Genomic DNA, 20,230 nt, shown 5'->3' with positions numbered 1-20,230 from the left:
ACGCTTATGCCTCTGCATCTTCTTCTTCGTCCTCCTCGGTGCGGCCGAGCTTCAACAGGCTGCGGCGAGTCGATATGTGGACTATGGAGTCTTGAATCCATGCAAGCGGCCAGGTGGGCTACATAAGGGCTGCCATCCAAACCCGAAAGCACCTATGGTGCAGGCAAATCCATACACCCGTGGCTGCACTAAATCAACACATTGTCGACGTTACACAGACTAATCACACATCTCTACTATTGATCCACCATATTTTATTATAATACAGAAGAGAACGTATTTCCATTACTTGTAAGGTTACTGAAAATAAATTAGAAGTTATGTAAAATGTGGGATATAAGTATATACTAAAAGTAGTTTCCCGATACTTTATTTGGGAATTCAAATTGTTTAATTCCTCTCGATGTTTTACCTTCAGTACAATATGTTGCTTCTCCCGATAGTTACTATATAATCTCAAAGTCTCTAACTCCTCTCCTGCTCTTATATTTAATTTTCTAAAATCAATGCGTAAAAAATAATCAATGTTTGATTATTTACCCCTATGCATATATATCTAGATAAAGTTGTATCTAATGTATTAAATAGGGGTATAAAAGAAAATGTCAATTCATATGTTAATATCTTGTATATATTGTAAATAAAATAATAAAAAAATATATAAAAAATATTTTAACAATTATTATCACATCATTAACAAACAAATATATTCATCATTTTAAGAAAATAAAAAAATCATTGATACTTATAAACTTAAAATTAATTTTAAAAAAATTAAGCACTATAGCTAATCTTATAAATTCTTAATTAAGTAAAATTCTCATCCAAATGACTGTATTATTTTGCCTGAAATTTATAAAACTTAATATATGAAATATCGGTTATAATAAAGGCGTTCAAAGCAAATGATGAAGCTTCGCCCCAAACGGCTCGGGCTGGATCGGGCCTTTTTTGCCATCCCAACGAACGGGTGGGATTGGGAGGGAGAACTTGTAAGGCGGAGGCGGAGATTCTGTTGGGCCCGGCCCACGTAGTTTCTGTCAGAAGGAGATTGGGCCGGCCCTCGGTGCACGCTACAAATCTCATCCAAAGTTGCAATCTTCTTCCCTGAATTGAAGAAGTTCAGTACTGATGGGGAAGGGGGAATCCCCTAATGGTGTTTGGTCGTTCTTAATTATGTTGAGATAAAAGTTGTACATCAACCGAATCCCCCGAGGGGTAAAACTTTGGCCTAACACGACACAATCCGTAACCCAGAAAATTGCAATATTTTTCAGCCGGTCGATCGGCCGCCTTTTTATTTTATTGCCTTTGACTTCCATGCACGATTATGTAATTAGAATACGCAATCCTGCCACTCACGAGTCCTTCGACCTTAAAACCACGGAATCCGACTGCCATCTCTGGATCGCCAGCAGTTTTGCGTCCCCAATTATCCAACTGGGAAGAAGCACAAGCTAAGGTCCTCAGCATATGCAGGGAACGCTATGCTTAGAATATAATCTAGAGCCGTGTCTTTGTTCTTGAGGATTAAAAATGTTGGAGCTTATAGTTGCTCAATGTTTTTTTTCTTCCCTAAATAATAGTAGCACACATTTATCCTCCTATGAGACAGACTACCTTACATTGGAGATGTTAGGATTGCATTGATGCGGGCACAGACACAGGTGATCGAACTGGTGCCCATGCCGCAGTTACAATAACTGGAGCCATTTTTTGTGCTCTTATTTTACAATGTTGAGGCAAACATCCTGACAGAGAATTGAGCTCCAAGGCCAGCACGAACATTTTCGTTCGTGAACACGAAGAAGATGGTGAGGAGTGGACAAGGATTTGTTCTTTTTCTTTTCTTTTTGTTTTTTTTTTAGGTTGAAAAACATACACGTTTGTTTTCCTGTGTAGAGTCTACAGTCACCCAATAGCTAGTAGCTTTGTGTATGATATCAACCATAAATATCAAGTGAATATTATTAGTCAATCAGGTGACACTCAATCAATAATTGACATGTATAAAAGTAACACTTATAAACTTACAATTTAGAAAAAAATATTTCTTTCTTATACGTGTCAATTGTTGATTGAATTTTACGTAATCACATGATTGTGCAATATCCACCGAATATCTTCTCAACATCGATAGGCACATGCAAATCAATAAAATATTCATTGATTTAATATTCATGCATGCTCGAGATCAGTTATCGTGCCTCAGATGACAACTACATGTGGGACTTTAGATTTCCCGTTTCCTTTCCTGCTGTCGGACAAACAAACTCCTAGAATATGCATTTTTTGTTTTTTTTTCGTTTTCTGTTTTTCTTTGGGTGAATATTATTATTATTATTATTATTTTTTCCCTTACGCATATCTTTCCTCTGGTTTGGAGCCCTCCACACCTTTCAGAAACCCACACGGCCACAAGAGCTCCACTTCTTCTCATAAATCTATCGGCCCGGGGGAGAGGAAAAAAGTCCAATGTGTAACATTCCAATTCGGCTTCTCGAGGGTCAGCCCGCCTCACGAGACCGCCTGAGAAGCCTTCCGAGGTTTAAAGGGTTTTCGAGATTCGATGTCTTTTTCATGCTCTCTGCTGCCCTCCACAAGACCGACGGAGTTCTTGAGTCCAGCTGCCCATAGGTTCATCGTGCCCACCTCGTCCGTTCACGAGCCGAGTAAGCTTCGTGCTCTGCGATATTCCAAGTTACTGTTTGTGGGTGTTCTGGCCTCACCGTTTCTTTGTTTTCTTCGGTAGGGGGCAAATGCCAGTTGGGTAGAAGGGGATTCACGTTCAAGGGAATTGTTGCTTCGGGAGTTACAGTGGCCGGCGGTGGCTCTTCCGTGATGACCGAGCCCGCCAAAGGTTCGAGCTCTCTCATTCCCGTCTTGTTATGTAATTCAACTGTTGAAGTTGTCTCGAAGAATACAGGCTATACCCATTAGTTGAGTCTATGTGACTTGAACGGGCCCCATTAGTTCGAATGTAACATGAGTTTCTCAAGCACGGTTCGTAAATAGAAGTGGTAAGAAAGATTATTAAGTGCTTCACAGCGTGAGAATGCTGCCTAAGTGATCTCTGAACAATGCGAGCCCAAGCTCACTACTTTGGTGATGCTCTTCGTGTTGATATCATCTTGTAACACCGAGCGTTAAGTTCCACTCTGCAGTTTGAAGCGCGGGACAAGGTTTGTTTGATTATGCAATTTTATTACTTACGGTTCTCACAGATGTGCTGCGAAAATGATATGGCAGCTTTTGGATTAGCAAGATGATATGGCAGCGTTTGGATTTGCAATTTTTATTACATACGGTTCTCACGTGGGACAAGGTTTGTTTGATTATGCAATTTTATTACATACGGTTCTCACAGATGTGCTGCGAAAATGATATGGCAGCTTTTGGATTAGCAGACTTTTCCTATTTCTTGCTATTGCACTCTGTTGCCATTGAATAAAAAAATGACTCTTTGGCTCTAATCTTCTTTCCGTCGCATTAAAATTTTGACTGGATTACCACTATAGTACAAGTATCGCATGTGGTTCTGCCACCTGATATGAGAACTAGAGAATCATACCGCTTCCTTGTTCAGATGAAAAATCCTAGTTCTTGTTTTTCCTCTTCTGAGTGGATATGGATAATTAGCCAAGTAATGTGTGAGTATAGCAGATAATTTGTTTTGAGCATCTTCTAATCAGGAGATGTGTTCATGTTTCACTAGATAGCTTCAGATGGTTGAATTTGGGTTAAAACGAAACTTGAGATATAGGTGTACTTGCTCTGTAGGAGTTGATAGGTTACCATTTAAGCCGGAGGGGTACAATTTCTGGACATGGCGCGGACACAAGATCCACTATGTGGTACAAGGAGAAGGCTTTCCAATTGTCCTGATTCATGGATTTGGAGCTTCGGCATTTCACTGGAGGTATGTTTAAGCCTGTCTTTCAATTTGAACATGATTTGCAGTTCTTGATTTGTTGTTACATTTAAGGCCATCGTTCTTTCTCTTTTCGTCACTGCAAACTGCAAAGAACAATAATAAATGGGTCATTCTCATGAAGCAGTTTTATAATGTCTGTTCATTCCCTGATTCCTGCAAATTTTCGGGGCAGAGGATAGTAATCTCTATTGTTCGTGATCTGTAAGTCTTACATGTTGTAGGAGCTAGTAAGTGATGCTACTAGCACATTTACTACAAAAGGAATTTTGCAAGCTTCACCTTTGTTTGAATGATCTCTTCAACCGTTGCAGATCACTTGAAAAAGGAATTTTAACCCGTTCCAGTTTTTTGATAATCCTGAAAATGTTGCGCTTTTTCGTGAAATTATGGTTAAGAATGGGATATGAAAATTATAAAACAAAATATGTGGCAATTCTACTTTTGCTGAATTACAAAACCATTGTAGTTTGATCAAACTCTCTGGCAAAACCATGTAATGCAAACTTTCTAGGATATTACTGGAATACCTTTAATTTTTTGTAGACAATTATTATCAGTTGATGAAGACAAAAGCAACTTAATACTGTGCCATTCTTTTTTTCCGCATTGTCAATCCTCAATGAGTAACACTTTTTGTCAATCCTCAGTTCACGGTATAGTTTTTCCCTTTATATATGCAGGTACAACATCCCTGAACTGGCTAAGCGATACAAGGTTTACGCGATAGACTTGTTAGGATTTGGTTGGAGCGAGAAAGCGATCATTGAGTATGATGCAATGATATGGAAGGACCAAGTACTGGATTTTCTGAAGGAGATAGTGAGAGAGCCCGCAGTTCTAGTGGGCAACAGGTAATATGCTAACTGCAAGTACCCGCTTCTTGCATTATCTCAGTTTTTCTCCTCTTCTCAGTCGCTCTTTTGACAATGTCTCGATAAAATTTGGCTACATATCACTTCTTAATACAATTAAGCGTGCTTGTCTGGGCCTATTACTTTTTAGAACAGGAATATTTTTCTGTCCACCATAATTTGAGTGGGTATTAGATCTCAAGTTTGAAATCTCTTTTCCGGTTAATCTGCTCATATCCATTCAATTTTTATAGCTCACACTCAGATGTGATTTGAAGCTTTAGATAGACACTTGAATTGACTTGCATCTCCTGTCATTTGCCCAAAGGGTGCGAGTCACCTCCTGCTTTTCAAATAGGATAACCGCCAATTGTCCAGCTTCATGAGCCAAGGAAGATAACAAAAAATGCCACAGAAACTGCAAGAGGTGTCTTTTCCCTTGATAATAACCACACCATGAAGCACCTCTGTTGATTTGTTTAACTTTTGGATCAATTGGGCTTGGTTACTTAACCGGAACTACCATGCATAGGTTTGAAATTTTCAGATAATTATGGTAAGATGAGTATGACATTTTCCCTTACATGTTGATATATAATATTTCAGTCTTGGAGGTTTTACTGCTCTGGTCTCTGCTGCTGCTCTGCCTGAGCAAGTCGCAGGAGTCGTACTATTAAACTCTGCGGGCCAATTCGGGGACCCTAATGCAAAGGTCTCTGATCCCAAAGAAACTGTCCTACAGAAGGTGATAGTGAAGCCTTTGAAGGAAATTTTCCAGCGGATCGTCCTTGGGTTTCTTTTTTGGCAAGCAAAACAACCTGCTCGTATTGAATCTGTCCTAAAAAGTGTAAGTTCACTACTTTCCTATTTGACTCAACTATTTGAGCTTGCTTTTTTTTATTTTTTTTTTCGGTGGAGAAAGAGACTGAAGCCTGAACAGAAATTAAAGCATACAAAGAGGGGGTATGGAGACCCCAATGAATCGCCTAACAAGAGATGTCCTAGGCTGTTAGGAACTTTAAACTGGAATTGGGAGGTAAATAATATTCGAAGGCATAGTGGTCCAAGCTACAGGCCAACTAGTCTCATCAATTGAATAGAAAAATCAGAATGAACGGGACCACCAGTCGGGCTGGTCCAGTTGAATAACTGTTCTTGACAGTACTAATCTAATGCTTGGCTCTTTTCTGTATTTCATGTTATAAGGGAGTTTTTTTTTTTTACTTGTTCAGGTTTATATAAACCCCTCAAATGTAGATGACTACCTCGTCGAATCGATTACAAGGCCAGCAGCTGACCCTAATGCAGGAGAAGTATACTACAGGTATATGTGACGATCACGCTTAAGATTTTGTCGTAGTATTTCTTTTTTTCAAACTATGAACTTGACCTGGCCCTTTTTTTTTTTTTTTTTTCCCCCCCCTTGCAGATTAATGACTCGGTTCATGATGAATCAGACCAGGTACACCCTAGACAGTGTCCTCAGCAAGCTCTCTTGCCCACTGCTGCTGCTGTGGGGCGACCTTGACCCTTGGGTCGGCCCCGCTAAGGCGGCCCGAATCAAGGAGTTCTACCCGAATACGTCGGTCGTGAACTTGCAGGCAGGTCACTGTCCCCATGATGAAATTCCCGAGCAAGTGAACAGGGCATTGCTTGATTGGCTATCAACAATTGCACCGGAGGCCTAATTAGAAAACACTGAGTAGACTTTACTGTAGATACATTCTTTCGGACTCAAAAATCAACAAGTGTGTCAAGTTCTAATGCTGTAACAATATAAATTATCATAGCAAGCTGATACATCTGTAATTTTGTATGTTGCAGTTGCTATCGGATGTAGAGATCCCTTGTTCGATAGCTCTCTTTAGGCATCCGATTCTTACTCAAGTCAGGATATGCTTTAACTTATGATGCTGACGAATTAATTTAAATACTTAATTTAGGTGATCACATTGAACACCGCCTTATAGTAAGAGGATGGGAGGAAATGACCCTTTAAAATGAATGGAATCTGGATATTGAACACAACTCAATAGATTTGGGGGGGGGGGGGGGGGGGGTGGGGAGCGTTTTCTCATTCACGGCATCCACTGCCTCTGTTAATTTGCATCAGAAAACAATCCTGTGACTTTCTAATGAAACTACGAACAGGCCAAATGAAACACTACATGGGACTTATGTTCAGAAGAATGCCAAAGATCGACTGCTCGAACTAAAACGATAGATGAGGGAAAATAATATATAGATCTGAATGAAGGTTGGCGGCTATATATGTTGAACTCCAGAATGTAGATGTCAGAACCGGAAAGGCCGAGGTTATTATGCGCAATACACGATCAAAAGATGCACACAAATTTGTTTTTACGATAGAGAGGACGCACAGGAACAAATCAAGAAGCTCAAACAACAAGCATATTTGATATGCATAAATATCTGCAGACAAATCCTTCCCTTCCATTCTTTCTCTAAAGCCCAAAAAAGACCAAGAAGAAAAGTACCAAATCCTCATGTTTCCATTATATAGCTCCTTTTGACATCAAAAGAAGGTTGTCCCATTCCCCGTCTTTGCCATCTATCTGCCCCGGAACTCCAAGCTTCAAATCCGGCCTAAACACCGAATGCACAAAAGCGGGTTGTGTCTTACTGGTCGATACGAAGGTCTTGTAGTGATTGCAGACTTTCCACATGGGAACCAACCATCAACCAGTCATAATGATCACGACTCAGAGCATCTACGTGCCCACATAACCCAGAGATCTCAATTTTCCTCAAAGTAGAATCCTCCAAGTGGTATAAATACAAAAGCTTCAAAGATTGGATTGGTGCAAAGACAAATCCCCCTGCGTGAGTGACACCGGCACGATAATGTCCATCACTGAGAGAGCATCCTCCAAGCGAAGAGACGTGAAGAACTTTTTGTGGCTCCTAGCTTAGCTTATTGACATCCTCCAATATTCACAAGCTAACTATGCCACCGCGGAGTTCCATTAGGCAAACATGGAGTCAAGTAAAGCAGCCTGGTCACCGAATTCGATTAAACACACATATCGATGAGCCAATTAAACTCACATCCATAAGAGCTACAAGTCAAACCCAAAATCCTTATACTAAATCTTCGTAACTCTGGGGTATCGGCACCATATGACTCCCACCAATCTGCCGGTGTCTTTTTGAGCCTCTTAGACTTATCATATGAGAATCCAAAGAGCTCTCTTTCATGTTTAAATTCCTCTAGCTGCAAATCAACCTTCTCCTTCTCTTTATCGTCTAGCATCTATGTATAACCTTATATAATCCACGCATGGCTTTTCTATCAGTTCTAAATTTAGAAGAGAAATGCAATTGAGGATTCAAATAATAAGCAGCAACATGCAATGGCCTATGAAGTTGAACCTCCCATATTTCATCAATAACCTTCCAAATAGGATCATAATCGAAAGCATGAAACAAGCCATTATTGGATACTTATAAATTTCAAATATAATGGTGAATAAGTAATTAAAGACTAAGCATGTAGTAGCTTATAAATAAATTTCTCTCTTCCGATCATCCTTGAAGCTTGCTTCGATTTTTTGCTTGGTTTTATCCATCTCATTTTAATAAAGCCCATCGCACGCTTTTCATCCAAGTCCACCATGCGGAGCATCTTAATGAGAGGATATGCAGCATTCAAACATGTATTAATATTATTCCAAAATATGTTATCCATAATAGCACGTTCCACATACTTTCCACCTTCTAACTTCGCAAATCGACTACCTTTCCTTGTATGCAATCATAGTCCTTAGAGCGTTTCTATTATCGAAGAGGCATCTCAAAGTCAGATAAGTAGTAGTAAAGTGAGTCATGGCCGGTCTAATCAAATCTTTGCCCTTGGTGAAATGCTTCAGCATCGTGATGATGAGTGTTCTCAAGTAAATGAAGGTCGTGATCTTCCTACCCTTCATTATCATCAGCTCATGTACCTATCTTCTTCTCCAAATCCTCCAACATAAGATCTATGCAATGAGCTACACATAGAGTCCAAAATAACTTCTTCATTTTCTCCATTAACATATCACCTACAACTTTGTAATTGACAACATTATCTGTGACAATTTGAACTATATTCTCTTCCCCAACTTTCTCCACTATACCATCTATCATCTCAAATACTTTATTTGCAGTCTTGGAGACGTCTAATGTGTCAATGGAAGTAAAAAAAAAAAATGTTCCCCTGGGGTTATTCATTACGAAATTGTATATGGACCTCTTTTTCTTACCAGTCTAACCATATGACATTATGGAACACCCTAACTTTCTCCACACAACTTTATGCTCCTCAAGTAATGACATAGTATTATCAACCTCTTTCCTCAAATATTTATCTCTAATCTCGTGATAAGATAGAAGTTTCAATCCAATGCCATACTTCCCAATCTAATGACACATCTTATTAAACTCAAGATTTTTCACACAATTAAATGGAATTGCACTTGTATAGAAAAAAAAAAGGCAATCTGCATGCACACATCCTCTTTCAAATCTTTCTTCATCATCTGATTAATTGTTAGTTGCTTTAGTTTGCTTTGATTATTCAAACTTCTCTTATTAAACAAACTAAAAATTCTAGTTATTTTGTTTACCTTCCTCTTTGCACCAGCCTTTGCATCTTCATCATCATTATCAAGGTCTACTACAACATCATCATTTTCCAATCCACAACTACTAGCTTATTTTTTCTTCATTGCAAGATCATCTAAACGCATACAAATCGTGAGTATATTATTCTTCACGTCATCATGAACAACAGGATGAGGTATCACGTTAATCTTGGTACATCCCAAGTGATGCTTCAATCCATAGGGACATCCAAAAACTATCTTGTCACGGTATTACATTTAAACTTTAGCCTCTCACCCGAAACTTCATAACCGAGTGCCTATGCCAGTTCATCTCTAATTCCACTTTCATTTTTTCTAGATTGGGCCACTCCGGTATTACAAGCCGATGCACTCCTAGATCCACTTGCATAAGCCATCTCTGATACAAGTTACAATGCAACCCAAACTCAGCACAACCATGAAAATGGACTGAACAACACAAAGACAACACAGAGAAGCAGCACAAAGATAGCACAGAGAAGTAGCACAAAGACAACATAGAGAAGCAGCATAGAACAACATGCAATCCTCAGCAGACCAAACAACAGATACATTGCTTACACGTTGGAGGTCGGAACATGTCGTAGTCGTTCCCTATAATTGTCAGACTGACAACCCCAATCGAAAAATTATAACCTTGGTTGAGAAGACCGCTTGGGAGAAACAGAGAGAGAGAAAGAGCGGCGGAAGCAGTAAACACTGACGAGAGAGAAGGAACGGAAGTAGCCATCGAGCAACAATGGAGGTGGAGGGGAAGAGAGAGGCGCTCCCATCCGGTTCGATTTGATTTTCGACCTTCACTTGAACCTGGTCGAGATTCGGTCCAGGTGTTCCACTTCAAACTTTCGACATTTTCAAGGCCAATAAGAGACTCATCTCATAGGCTGTCCAAAACATCGAATGCTCTTCGTCTTCCACCCTGCTGCTGCCACCATTGTTGCTACCTCGTTCCCATCCTGCCATCATCATCTAGGTATGCTACCAGTACCACTCCAGCTTCTGTATAGCCGTTGTTATTGCTACTTGAAGCGTAAGAGGTGAGGATTTCACACATTGATATGATTGTTTTAAATTAGATGGATACATAGATAGTTAGCTAGATGATATACAATGGAAGGAACCTCCAAAATCTCAGCTAACTCCCGTTCTTGAACGTCGGATCTGGCTTTTTCCTTTATTCATTAATTTGAATTTTTGAGATGAGCATTAGCGTTAGTTATGGTGTAATGAGAATGCCATGAATATGTAGAATGAAGCTGCGATGTTTTGGAAATAGGTGTGAATTTGAGTTCGGGGATTAGCTCAATGTTCGAGTAGGTGGCCCATCAAACTGTTTGATATTGAATGTGAAAGCAAACAAATTTGTCCTTATTATCTCATTTTGTTGTGCTTTTCTTACTGCTGATATGATCCTCGGTTTCGGTTTCTTGTTTTGGCCGTTGTATGCCTTTTTTTTTTCACATTGATGAACAAAGTAACTGCTAGAACGGATATTCGTATTCCTGTTATTTAGGACGAATGTTTTACGAAAAGGGGTTGCTGGCTTTTGATTTTTTGATTATCAATATAAAGAGTTACTATCCCTAATCCTTATTAACGAACTTCTTAGTCGTTTTGTTCGATTGGTAATTGCCTCCATATGTCGTAGCACCTTATAACATGGGTTTCCTTTGTCATTTCTATGCCGAAGTACCTAATCTTCCTGTAGTCTGCAGCGTCTCCCTATTCTATCAAATTTTTCATTTTTAATTTTCTATAATATCACAATTTCGACACTTACCTCATTTTTCTTTTTTCTAAATATCACATTCATATTTTTCTTAAACCAATATCTATACAATCACTTTAAGAAGGCCAAATATTACCTCTTCCATATAATAACATTCATATATTTTTGTACCAAATTTAGTCTATCAATATTATTATCCTTTTAATTTGTTAAGAATTCCTCTTTAAGATGTAAGAATTTATTGAGTTCAAAAAGTAGAATAGATAACTCAGCATTTGAAAATTCTTTGCTCTCCAGTTTATTTACATTTACATTTACAAACTCGGAATCTGATATGTTGCCAACCCAAAAAATGAACCAGCAAAAAAAATTAATAAAAACAAAATCAACTAATCAAACTGAATTAAGCGCAGTTAACCGACCGCCTCTCCCTCCTTAATGTGACGTAACGGCTAATAAATAACTGAAATTTGAATTTCAAAGCCAAAAGAGAATCTCCTTCGTTAGCCTGCCTGCCTGCGGTTTTCACTCAAATTCAGCCCTCCCGTCTCTTTCTTATATAATCTCCAAAACCCAATCAGCAGTTTCTCCCACATTCACCATTATTGCCCTCATGCCGCATTTCGCCCAGAGATAGATATATCAAGAGCGAGAGAGAGAGAGAGAGAGAGAGAGAGAGAGAGAGAGAGAGAGAGAGAGAGAGAGAGAGGGAGGGAGAGAGGCAGAGGTTAGCATGCTTCTGATTTCCAGAAATCTTTGCTCGCATTTCCTTCAGATTTGTTCGATTATGTTTTTGGATTTCGAAGTTCAAAGCGGAGAGTTCTTAGTGGTTCCATTGCGTGTCTTCTGTTTTTAATTCATATTCTGTTCGTTGGTTGAAGGATTTTCTGATGTGTGGCTCTGGGTACTGTCCGTTTCTTCCACTAGTTTCGCTCTACGGTAATTTTGTTGCATTCATTTGTTTTGTAATTCAAAATACTAAAAGAACGCAGAGCTTCGTGGTTTGATCGTGGTACTTAGTATCTCTGATGTTTCCTCGAATTCCTACGGTTTAGTTTCAATTCTATGGTTCCCCAACCATCTGTCATCGTTTCACTTCGATACAAATTTCATCACGGTTCATTGTTGTTGCTCCACGTTGGTTACACCTCGCTCTGTTCATTTGAAAGGTTTTCTTGGATATCTTGATTTCAGAGAACGGTTTCTAATTAGGTCACACGGTTATCTTCTCTGCTTTGCCAGTTTTCTTGGACGGGAAGTAATCCAACACGAGCCCCAGGATTCTGGGAGGGAAGGACCAGTATCAGATTTTCGTTCCTATTGACAGGGTTACGCATCTCCTCTTTGTTTCTCTCTTTGCTTCGTGAGAGAAGGACTGTTTAGTTTTCGAGTTCTCGGGGTAGGAGAAGGAGATTTTGTGTTGTGTTTGTTGTTTTTTCTGCTGTCAAACAACAATGAATAACGTTCGAGTTCTCAAAATGCTTGCTGTTCTGTGATCGCATTTGCTAAATGCTGGTTCCGAGCTGGCTAGCAGTAATACTGCCCCTAGCGCTGCTGTTCGTGTTACTCATCACTGCTTTTTCCTGGTTCGCTTTCGATGTTTAGAAGTTGCAATCATGACAACAGTGACTAACTCAACAAGAGAATGAAGATTGACTCCTCACGAAAAATATTTCATTTTTCCAACTAAATGGACTACGAAAGGAGATTTCATTTTGTATTCATCTAGTTGGAATTAGACAAGGATCTCTTGCGATGCATAAATGCCTCGTGGATCAAGCTTTGGGAGACATCAAGCTCACATCAAGCTCCTTGTTGATCGATACAGCAACCTCAGAAAATGGAAGCGCTTCGAGAGTAATCCTACCGATCTCGATGATTGTCCTCTCTGCCTTCTGGGTGTGGGGTTGGGGTTGCTTCTTGCCGATAGTTTAGGTGCGTATGATATCCGGGCTTAGACTCCGTCTTTCCCACTGGCCTTCGCGTTGCCAAAGAAGCGAGGGAGGATGAGTCCCTCATGAAAGAGCTCACCTGTAGGAACGAGCAAGATTGTCATGCAGGGAAATTGAGCACAAATCCCGGAGAGTCAAACTTTTATCCTATGGATGAATCGGAGGGTGGACATATTGGGTCCATCACGATGAAGAGCCATCATCTGATCCATCAGTAGAAAGGACTCAAACTCATGGTTAGGGAAGTTATATGTCGGAGTGAGGGACTAGTCTTAAGCAATAGGTGCGTGAGGACACCTTATCATTTCACTGAAAAAGGTAAGACGAGTTTCTTTTGAATGCAAGAGGAAGTAATAAACACCATTTGCCTTCCACTAATTATCGATCACATCATCTCACAGTTTATGTTTTTATTTTTTTTTTCCCTTTTCAAAGAGTATCTCACAGTTTGTGTTTTTCATAATTTCTAATAGGTAAGTGACGTCTACTGTGGATAATCCCCGATTTAATAATACCACAAAAGCCTAAGCCATAGCAGAGGCGATCTTCAAGGAACGAGGACTAGCAATGTTACCAGATGACGGCCGTAAAGGCGAGTGTTGGACAGGGCCTTGACAGCGTTCTGCGCCTCGCCTCTTGTTTTGTGACGAATTCCACGAATGCAAATCCTCGGTGTGACTTCCAAATTTCATCGGGAGTCTCAAGCTCTTGATCAAAAGAATTTAGAGTACCATAACAGGTTTAAGCTTGACCCACAATTTAAAAACAATAAATTCTCGAAGCAAAACATGAACCCTCGGGAATCCTCTATGAAAAGACTCACTGCCTGTATGCAGAACTAGAATTCATAATAGAGGCATTATGGGCAGTATGAGAGACGTGAGACAACAGCCGACCCGGTCCGCAATACACAGCCGACCCGAAAGTCTGATTATACTGCCTGTCCGACCCGAGCACTTCTCCTTGTCCACCCGACACCTGATTAGGGTAGCCTCCTGCGTTACTGCTCGATCCTTCACCGGTTAAAATTCTTCCCAGAGCCGCTTTTCCCTTTCCCTTTCCCTCCTTTGCCATTTCCTTTTCCATTCACGCCATTTTTGATCAAGGAGATCTTCTTGTGCAGCAGTCTGGGTGAGGAAGGCAGTGGCAAGAGATGTCCAGGCTTCATAGGACGTCTTAGCAGAGAGGATGGTTACACCAATTTCTTCCGTGACCGCCAGCATTATGCAGGTAAGGGCAAAGTTGATTTCGTATCATCCTCTATTAGCGGCAATAGAGATATCTTGTGCTGCTTTATCTGCTCAAGTAAAAGAGGAATCGAGGAAAGTAAGATAAAATCAAGGTTGGCAGGCAAACCACCCTCGTATATTAGTTGAGGTTTCAGAGATGAAGGCAGGTCAAGTAATCATGAAGGAAAATAAAATAGATTAGAGTTCTGATAAACAGGGGATTTAAGAGGAAAAGATGTTCTATCATTATAAATAAAACAGAAATGCGGCATTTGTTCTACTGACAAAGCATATAAATCTTGCTAAGGTTGCATCACGTACCATTTATTTTGTTGTAATTGCCGGTTTGAGATTAACAGACTATTCATAGAAACAAAGGAGGAACAGCAGCTTATGCTGGTGAATTGCTAATTCTTCTCTAAGATTGAGCAAGATAGAAGCTTGGGTATCAATGGGAGTTAGAATTGTATGTCCAAATGCACAATGAGTCCTCATCACTTTTCATTAAGACATAGCTACTCTCCAACGGCTAAACTTTCCGAAGCCCAATCCACCCCCACCCCGGTTTTTTGCAACTGCATACACTATACCGTTTAAAATTTCATGCACACGTTGAAAGACATACCATGCAAGTGAAAGAGGGTTATCTTCCGCCTATTGGAGACCGATGAATAATCAACAAAAGTCCAGAAATATATTTTTGCAAAACATAGATAAAAAGCAAACTTAATATTCAGTTGAGTAATGAGTGAACAGAAGAAAGAAATCTCACACCAGAGAATAACCACTACATTGCTAATTACAATGGAAGTTCAACGTGATAAAAATTAGCAAACAGGGGACTACATACCGAAGCCATCGTCTTTGTCGGAGGCAGAATGACCTTGTCCAGACTACCGTATTTGCCGAACATATTAGCCAGTTCAGCTCCAGAACAACCATAGGGCAAGTTCTTCACCAACAAAACACGATTGCTTCTTTTGGCAGAATCACTTCTGTTAGCAGCAAACTCCTCCAGAGCTGCTACGTTAACTCCTGCTTCTGCTAAAGCCTTCTTAGTTTCATTAATTACTTGTGTCTCCCCAAAGGCAATGCACACTGCAAGATCATCGGCCTCCGCTTGAGGAAATCACTCTTGCTCACACTGAATTTCCTTGCTATGTTTTCAACAACCTAGAATAAAATTTTGCAGAAAAATTTGTAAGCATGACACCATGAAAGAACAATACATTTCATGGATGAGCCACCAACAATGATGGTCTCAACTCTACATCAATTCAACCAGTATAACAGCAGGATGCATTATTGTCAACAATCAACATAAAACCTTTAAACCCTGGCCTCTTTTAAATAGTATATATAATATAAGCAACTAAACACATCTATTTTTGCTGCAGAAGTTATGGATCAACAAGATCTGAAAGGACAAGTTCACCTTTAACTTAAGGTAGTGAATGCTACAAGGCAATAAATCGCAACAGACCAGAAATAAGTGCAATCTCTATAACACTAAATCTGGCCAGCTAGCCTTCTACAAGGATTGAATAGCTGCCTGACTTGAAATCTGTTGCTTGGAGATACTAATTAGCTGCATATCAGTTTCATCATTAAAGTTTTCTGCTTGACGGGGGAGTCTATAAAAGAGATTATGTCATAATTTGGTTCTTTTGCAATCTTTGAGCATCTTTTGATCGCTAAATTTTTCTGTAACCCATCATATCAAAGGCTATGCTGAGTACACTCATTTCTTAAATGATTACTTTAGAAGAAAAGACTAAGCAGCTAGACAGAAGCATTTAACAATTATAATGGCATTATGCCCCAAATAACAGAACCAAAACAGGACAAATGTTAGATGACTTCTCCAGGTCAATAACAGCGCTCAGTTGAAATGACACAATCAATACTTTGAGATGATATATACGCACCAATTCTGTTGTAAGACAAAAACTTATCGTATCGGAGCGCATGAACAATGTATTCCATGCTCTTGTATCCACTAGCTTCAGAAGCCTTTCTTTCTTCTTCCCTCTGTTGCTTGAAAGTTTTTGCTGCTTGGTTTGAAGAGTGATCACTGTATAGTAGTAATATCAAGTTAATAGTAACTCAACCACTATAGTCCAGAGCAGTTGCATTATAGAGCAGGGAAAAACCAAATAAAATTTTTATAATTACTGGACAGCCCAGTCCACCTCCAATAATATTTACCCAAACAACCACGAACCAGACACTCCTAACCAACAAAAAAAAAAGGAAAAAAAGAATAAGGGAAAAGATGGATAAGAAAACAAAAGACGGCCCACCACTACTCACTTCTGTTTTTCAGGTTGGCCTTTTCGCTGAGCAGGCATAACATGCAGCAATCTGCCCTTGAAAATTGAATTGTTGACTTCTTCTAAAGCTCTGCATTAGGAATTGATAATGAAGGTTAATATAACCATTGAGAATCGCCAAAAGTATAATGCATAAATCGGGTAACAGTAGGAAGCAAGAATGTAGTACCTTGATGCAGATTCAGGTATTGCATATTGAATGTAAGCAATTCCCTTTGATCCCCAACTTTATGGGCAATCTGGACACAATGAAAAGGACGTTTATTATTAATACTTGAACATCGGATCTGGCCTTTTCCTTTATTCATTACTTTGAATTTTTGGGATGAGCATTAGTGTTAGTTATGGTGTAATAAGAATGCCGTGCATATGTAGAATGAAGCTGCGATGTTTTGGAAATAGGCATGAATTTGAGTTAGGGGATTAGCTCAATGTTCGAGTAGGTGGCTCATCGAATTGTTTGCTATCGAATGTGAAAGAAAACAAATTTGTCCCTGTTATCTCCTTTTGTTGTGCTTTTCTTGCTACTGATATGATCCTTGGTTTCGGTTTCTTGTTTTGGCTGTTGTATGCTTTTCTTGTTTTTACATTGATGAACAAAGTAACTGCTAGAACTGATATTTGTATTTCCTGTTACTTAGGGCGAATATTTTCCAAAAAGGGATTGCTTATTAATGAACTTCTTAGCTGTTTTGTTCGATTGGTAATTGCCTCCATACTGTCGTAGCACCTTATAACGTGGGTTTCCTTTGTCATTTCTATGCCGGAGTACCTAATCTTCCTGTAGTCTGCAATGTGTCTCAGGTCATTAGATCTCTCCATGTGATAGCTTGCAGGATGCGGTCAGCATAAATCATTTTTCTACTGTGGAAGTTGGGGATTGCATTTATGAAAAAGATGAGCCTCTTGTTAAGACTAAGGCTCAATCTAGCAAACGGGTTGCACGGGGGTCCCAATCTTCTTCCGGGAGTTCTGCAAAATTCATACTCATGGCGATTTGCTCGAGGATTTTCTCAACCAGCTAGGAAAGAAGAGGAAGAAGAAGAGGAGGTGGAAATTGACCAGAGGAAGCTTCCCGCTGACTATGACCCCGCAACATTTGATCCGACAGAGCATCGAAGTCCTCCTACAGATAGGGTGTTTAGGCTCGTAGACGAAATATCAGGACTCACACTAGTTGAAGTTGCGGAGCTTTCTTCAATTATGATGAAAAGACTGGGTATGACTGAACCACCCACTATCGGGGTCATGAAAGGTGGTGCAGCTGCGGGGCTTGCTGGGATGGCCACGAAGGCCACAGCAGCAGCAAAGGAGGAGAAGAAGCCCGAAAAGACGGTTTTCGAGGTGAAATTGGAGTCATACGAAGCATCTGCAAAGATCAAGGTTATTAAAGAAGTGAGGGGTTTCACTGATCTGGGTCTCAAAGAAGCCAAGGATTTAGTGGAGAAGACGCCGTCAGTGTTCAAGAAAGGTGTCTCGAAGGAAGAAGGCGAGAAGATTATAGAGAAGATGAAAGCTATCGGAGCGAAAGTGATCATGGAGTGAGCGGTATCTTAGGAGTTACCTCGATAATTTTGTGATCTGGCTTGTTTGTACTTTTTTCAGTTGAAGGATTCTGCTAGTGGCAATATATAAAAATTTCTCATAAAACCCTTGTGATAGCTGGAAGAACATAGTAAAAGAGGGTTTTGATTCTTCGGAGTTGAGAAGGTTAATTTGCGCAATAGAAGCTTCCATTCGTGCGATGTGAGTTAGCAATGTCGGGTTTTTGGGCAATTCCTCAACTCCTTGTTGATCGACTCTTGGTGTACCTTCGGGAGCCTCTCATGGAATTTGAAGCTAGAAAACAAGTCAGTAAATATATTATCTTGAGAAGACACGTGACCAGAAGAATGGTTAAGAATTTGATTTTTCATTGGAAGAATATATTATTATAGGTATTTAAATTAGGCACCTAGAGTTTGTGCGATGAGGAGTCTTCGTACGTGTGATGTGAGTTTGCCACGTATAATTTTTGAGTAATTTTTCAAATCCTAATTGAATTTCTTTACATTCATTTTCTTTAATTTAGTAATCCATCGAAAGTAATTAATAAAAGAAATAAAGAATGTGAGAGATGAGCATATTGTAGTGGTAGAAACATGATTAGTTGTGTCAATTGTCTTGTGTTTGAAATTTTCCATCCAACTTTTTTATTTTTATTATGCTTTTTTTTATATTTTATTTTTCAAAAAAATACATTTTTAATGTGAACTTGACACCTTAATTTAACCTAAGTGGTAATTCATAGGTTGCAAATTAAAATTATTTAAAGAGTAAAACAAAAATAAGAAATTAAAATAAAATTAATTAATTAAACCTTAAAATAAAAACACCAAATCAGAGCTCCTCCTTCTGGGCTCCTGCAAAGTGAGATATATATATATATATATATCCAATATGTTATATGGATATCAAACTTTTAAAATAAGAGTTGCAAATTTATAACTCATATTACTACAAAATATATAAATTATCCGATTTTTATAATATCGATACATGAAATATGTATTATTTAATATAACTATTCATATGGAAAGTTGTATCGGATTTAGCATTATACTGTATATTATTTCTGAATAAGTTTCTATAAAAATATAAATAAATAAATCTATACAAATATATTATAAATAAATTAAAAAAGTTTCTATAAAAAACATAACATATAACAATAACAAATCTATACTCTCAATTAATGTTACATTTACTAATATATAATACTACATATAAGTTATAAACATAATAAGTCATAGAAACATAAAGATTTTATTTACTTATTTATGACGAATTAACAAAAAAAAAAATCACAAGCAGTCGCACAACGCTCGAGCCTCAAGTCTAGTTTTATAATTAACTCATCTTTATAATAAATTCGTTTCCCCATAATGATAATCAAATAATTTCTCAGTAATATGAATATATACGATTTCTGCTCATTCTCCATGCCATTGCCTGACTGCGATTTTCCTCTTCACTTCTTCCAAATCCCCTCATCTAATGAAGCCTCCCTCTCTCTTAGTCTGAAAATCAGTCGTATTCCTATTGCGCTTGACTCATTTTCTCAACCTCTCACCATTTACCTCTCCCTTTGAAATACCGATAAGAGCCCCCAAAGAATCTTCTTCTTGCAATACGACTTCTCGAGGTCCTTGGCACGCAACAACAAATACGATAAATGCAATATCTATATATACACTTAAAATATATATGGAGATTGTTCCTCATCTATCACTTCCAGCCTTGAATTCATGTACTTTTATTCAACTTAGAATACGTTTCATTTTCATTTTACTTGGGAGTTTATGCTTACCCTATATTATATCTTCTTCTGTTGCTATCTGTCGGACCAATACATTCAAACCCTTGAAAAGGCTAACTAATGTGCCGCAAAATGATGGTCAGCACACGTTTCTTCTCACAGTCATTCAATTTCTGTTGAATAAAAGTTTAGAGCAAAAAAGTTTCCATATATATGATCTCTTTTCTGAGAAGATATAAAAGATAAGATATTTACTAAACT

At 38.8% G+C, this 20,230-nt stretch overlaps 2 protein-coding genes and 1 long non-coding RNA gene across 11 annotated transcripts; 2 read left to right on the top strand and 1 right to left on the bottom strand.

Annotated features, from left to right (window-relative positions):
* The first annotated feature begins 2,393 nt into the window (after window positions 1–2,393).
* On the top strand, window positions 2,394–6,672 carry LOC116212420 (pheophytinase, chloroplastic). 2 transcript variants are annotated; one of them, XM_031547023.1, is made up of 7 exons: window positions 2,394–2,672; window positions 2,753–2,860; window positions 3,781–3,919; window positions 4,615–4,785; window positions 5,392–5,632; window positions 6,018–6,109; window positions 6,215–6,672. In XM_031547023.1, exons 1-7 carry the CDS (start codon window positions 2,570–2,572, stop codon window positions 6,471–6,473), a joined length of 1,113 nt encoding a protein of 370 aa, XP_031402883.1. In that variant the 5' UTR covers window positions 2,394–2,569; the 3' UTR covers window positions 6,474–6,672. The 2 variants fall into 2 exon arrangements, with proteins under 2 accessions (XP_031402883.1, XP_031402884.1); XM_031547024.1 differs by lacking the exon at window positions 2,394–2,672 and adding an exon at window positions 3,250–3,325.
* A 6,178-nt stretch (window positions 6,673–12,850) lies between these two features.
* LOC116211705 lies at window positions 12,851–14,137 on the bottom strand. The gene is made up of 2 exons (XR_004157721.1): window positions 13,684–14,137; window positions 12,851–13,188 (listed from the first exon to the last, which is right to left on the bottom strand). It is a non-coding gene; the product is annotated as an uncharacterized LOC116211705 (long non-coding RNA).
* Window positions 13,989–18,386, top strand: LOC116211703 (50S ribosomal protein L7/L12-like). 8 transcript variants are annotated; one of them, XM_031546191.1, is made up of 4 exons: window positions 13,989–14,130; window positions 14,236–14,339; window positions 15,736–15,785; window positions 17,459–18,386. In XM_031546191.1, the coding sequence occupies exon 4, from the start codon at window positions 17,560–17,562 to the stop codon at window positions 18,214–18,216; it is 657 nt and encodes a 218-aa protein (XP_031402051.1). In that variant the 5' UTR covers window positions 13,989–14,130; window positions 14,236–14,339; window positions 15,736–15,785; window positions 17,459–17,559; the 3' UTR covers window positions 18,217–18,386. The 8 variants fall into 8 exon arrangements, with proteins under 8 accessions (XP_031402051.1, XP_031402045.1, XP_031402048.1 ...); XM_031546192.1 differs by having other exon boundaries at window positions 13,991–14,130; window positions 14,233–14,339; XM_031546185.1 differs by lacking the exon at window positions 15,736–15,785 and having other exon boundaries at window positions 17,476–18,386.
* The last annotated feature ends 1,844 nt before the right edge of the window (window positions 18,387–20,230 follow it).

The sequence above is a fragment of the Punica granatum genome, chromosome 6 (genome assembly GCF_007655135.1).
Source record: "Punica granatum isolate Tunisia-2019 chromosome 6, ASM765513v2, whole genome shotgun sequence".
In the NCBI taxonomy this organism is placed as follows: Eukaryota; Viridiplantae; Streptophyta; class Magnoliopsida; order Myrtales; family Lythraceae; genus Punica; species Punica granatum.
Note: the sequence above shows the minus strand (reverse complement) of the source record. Positions and strands in the feature narration are given on the sequence as shown.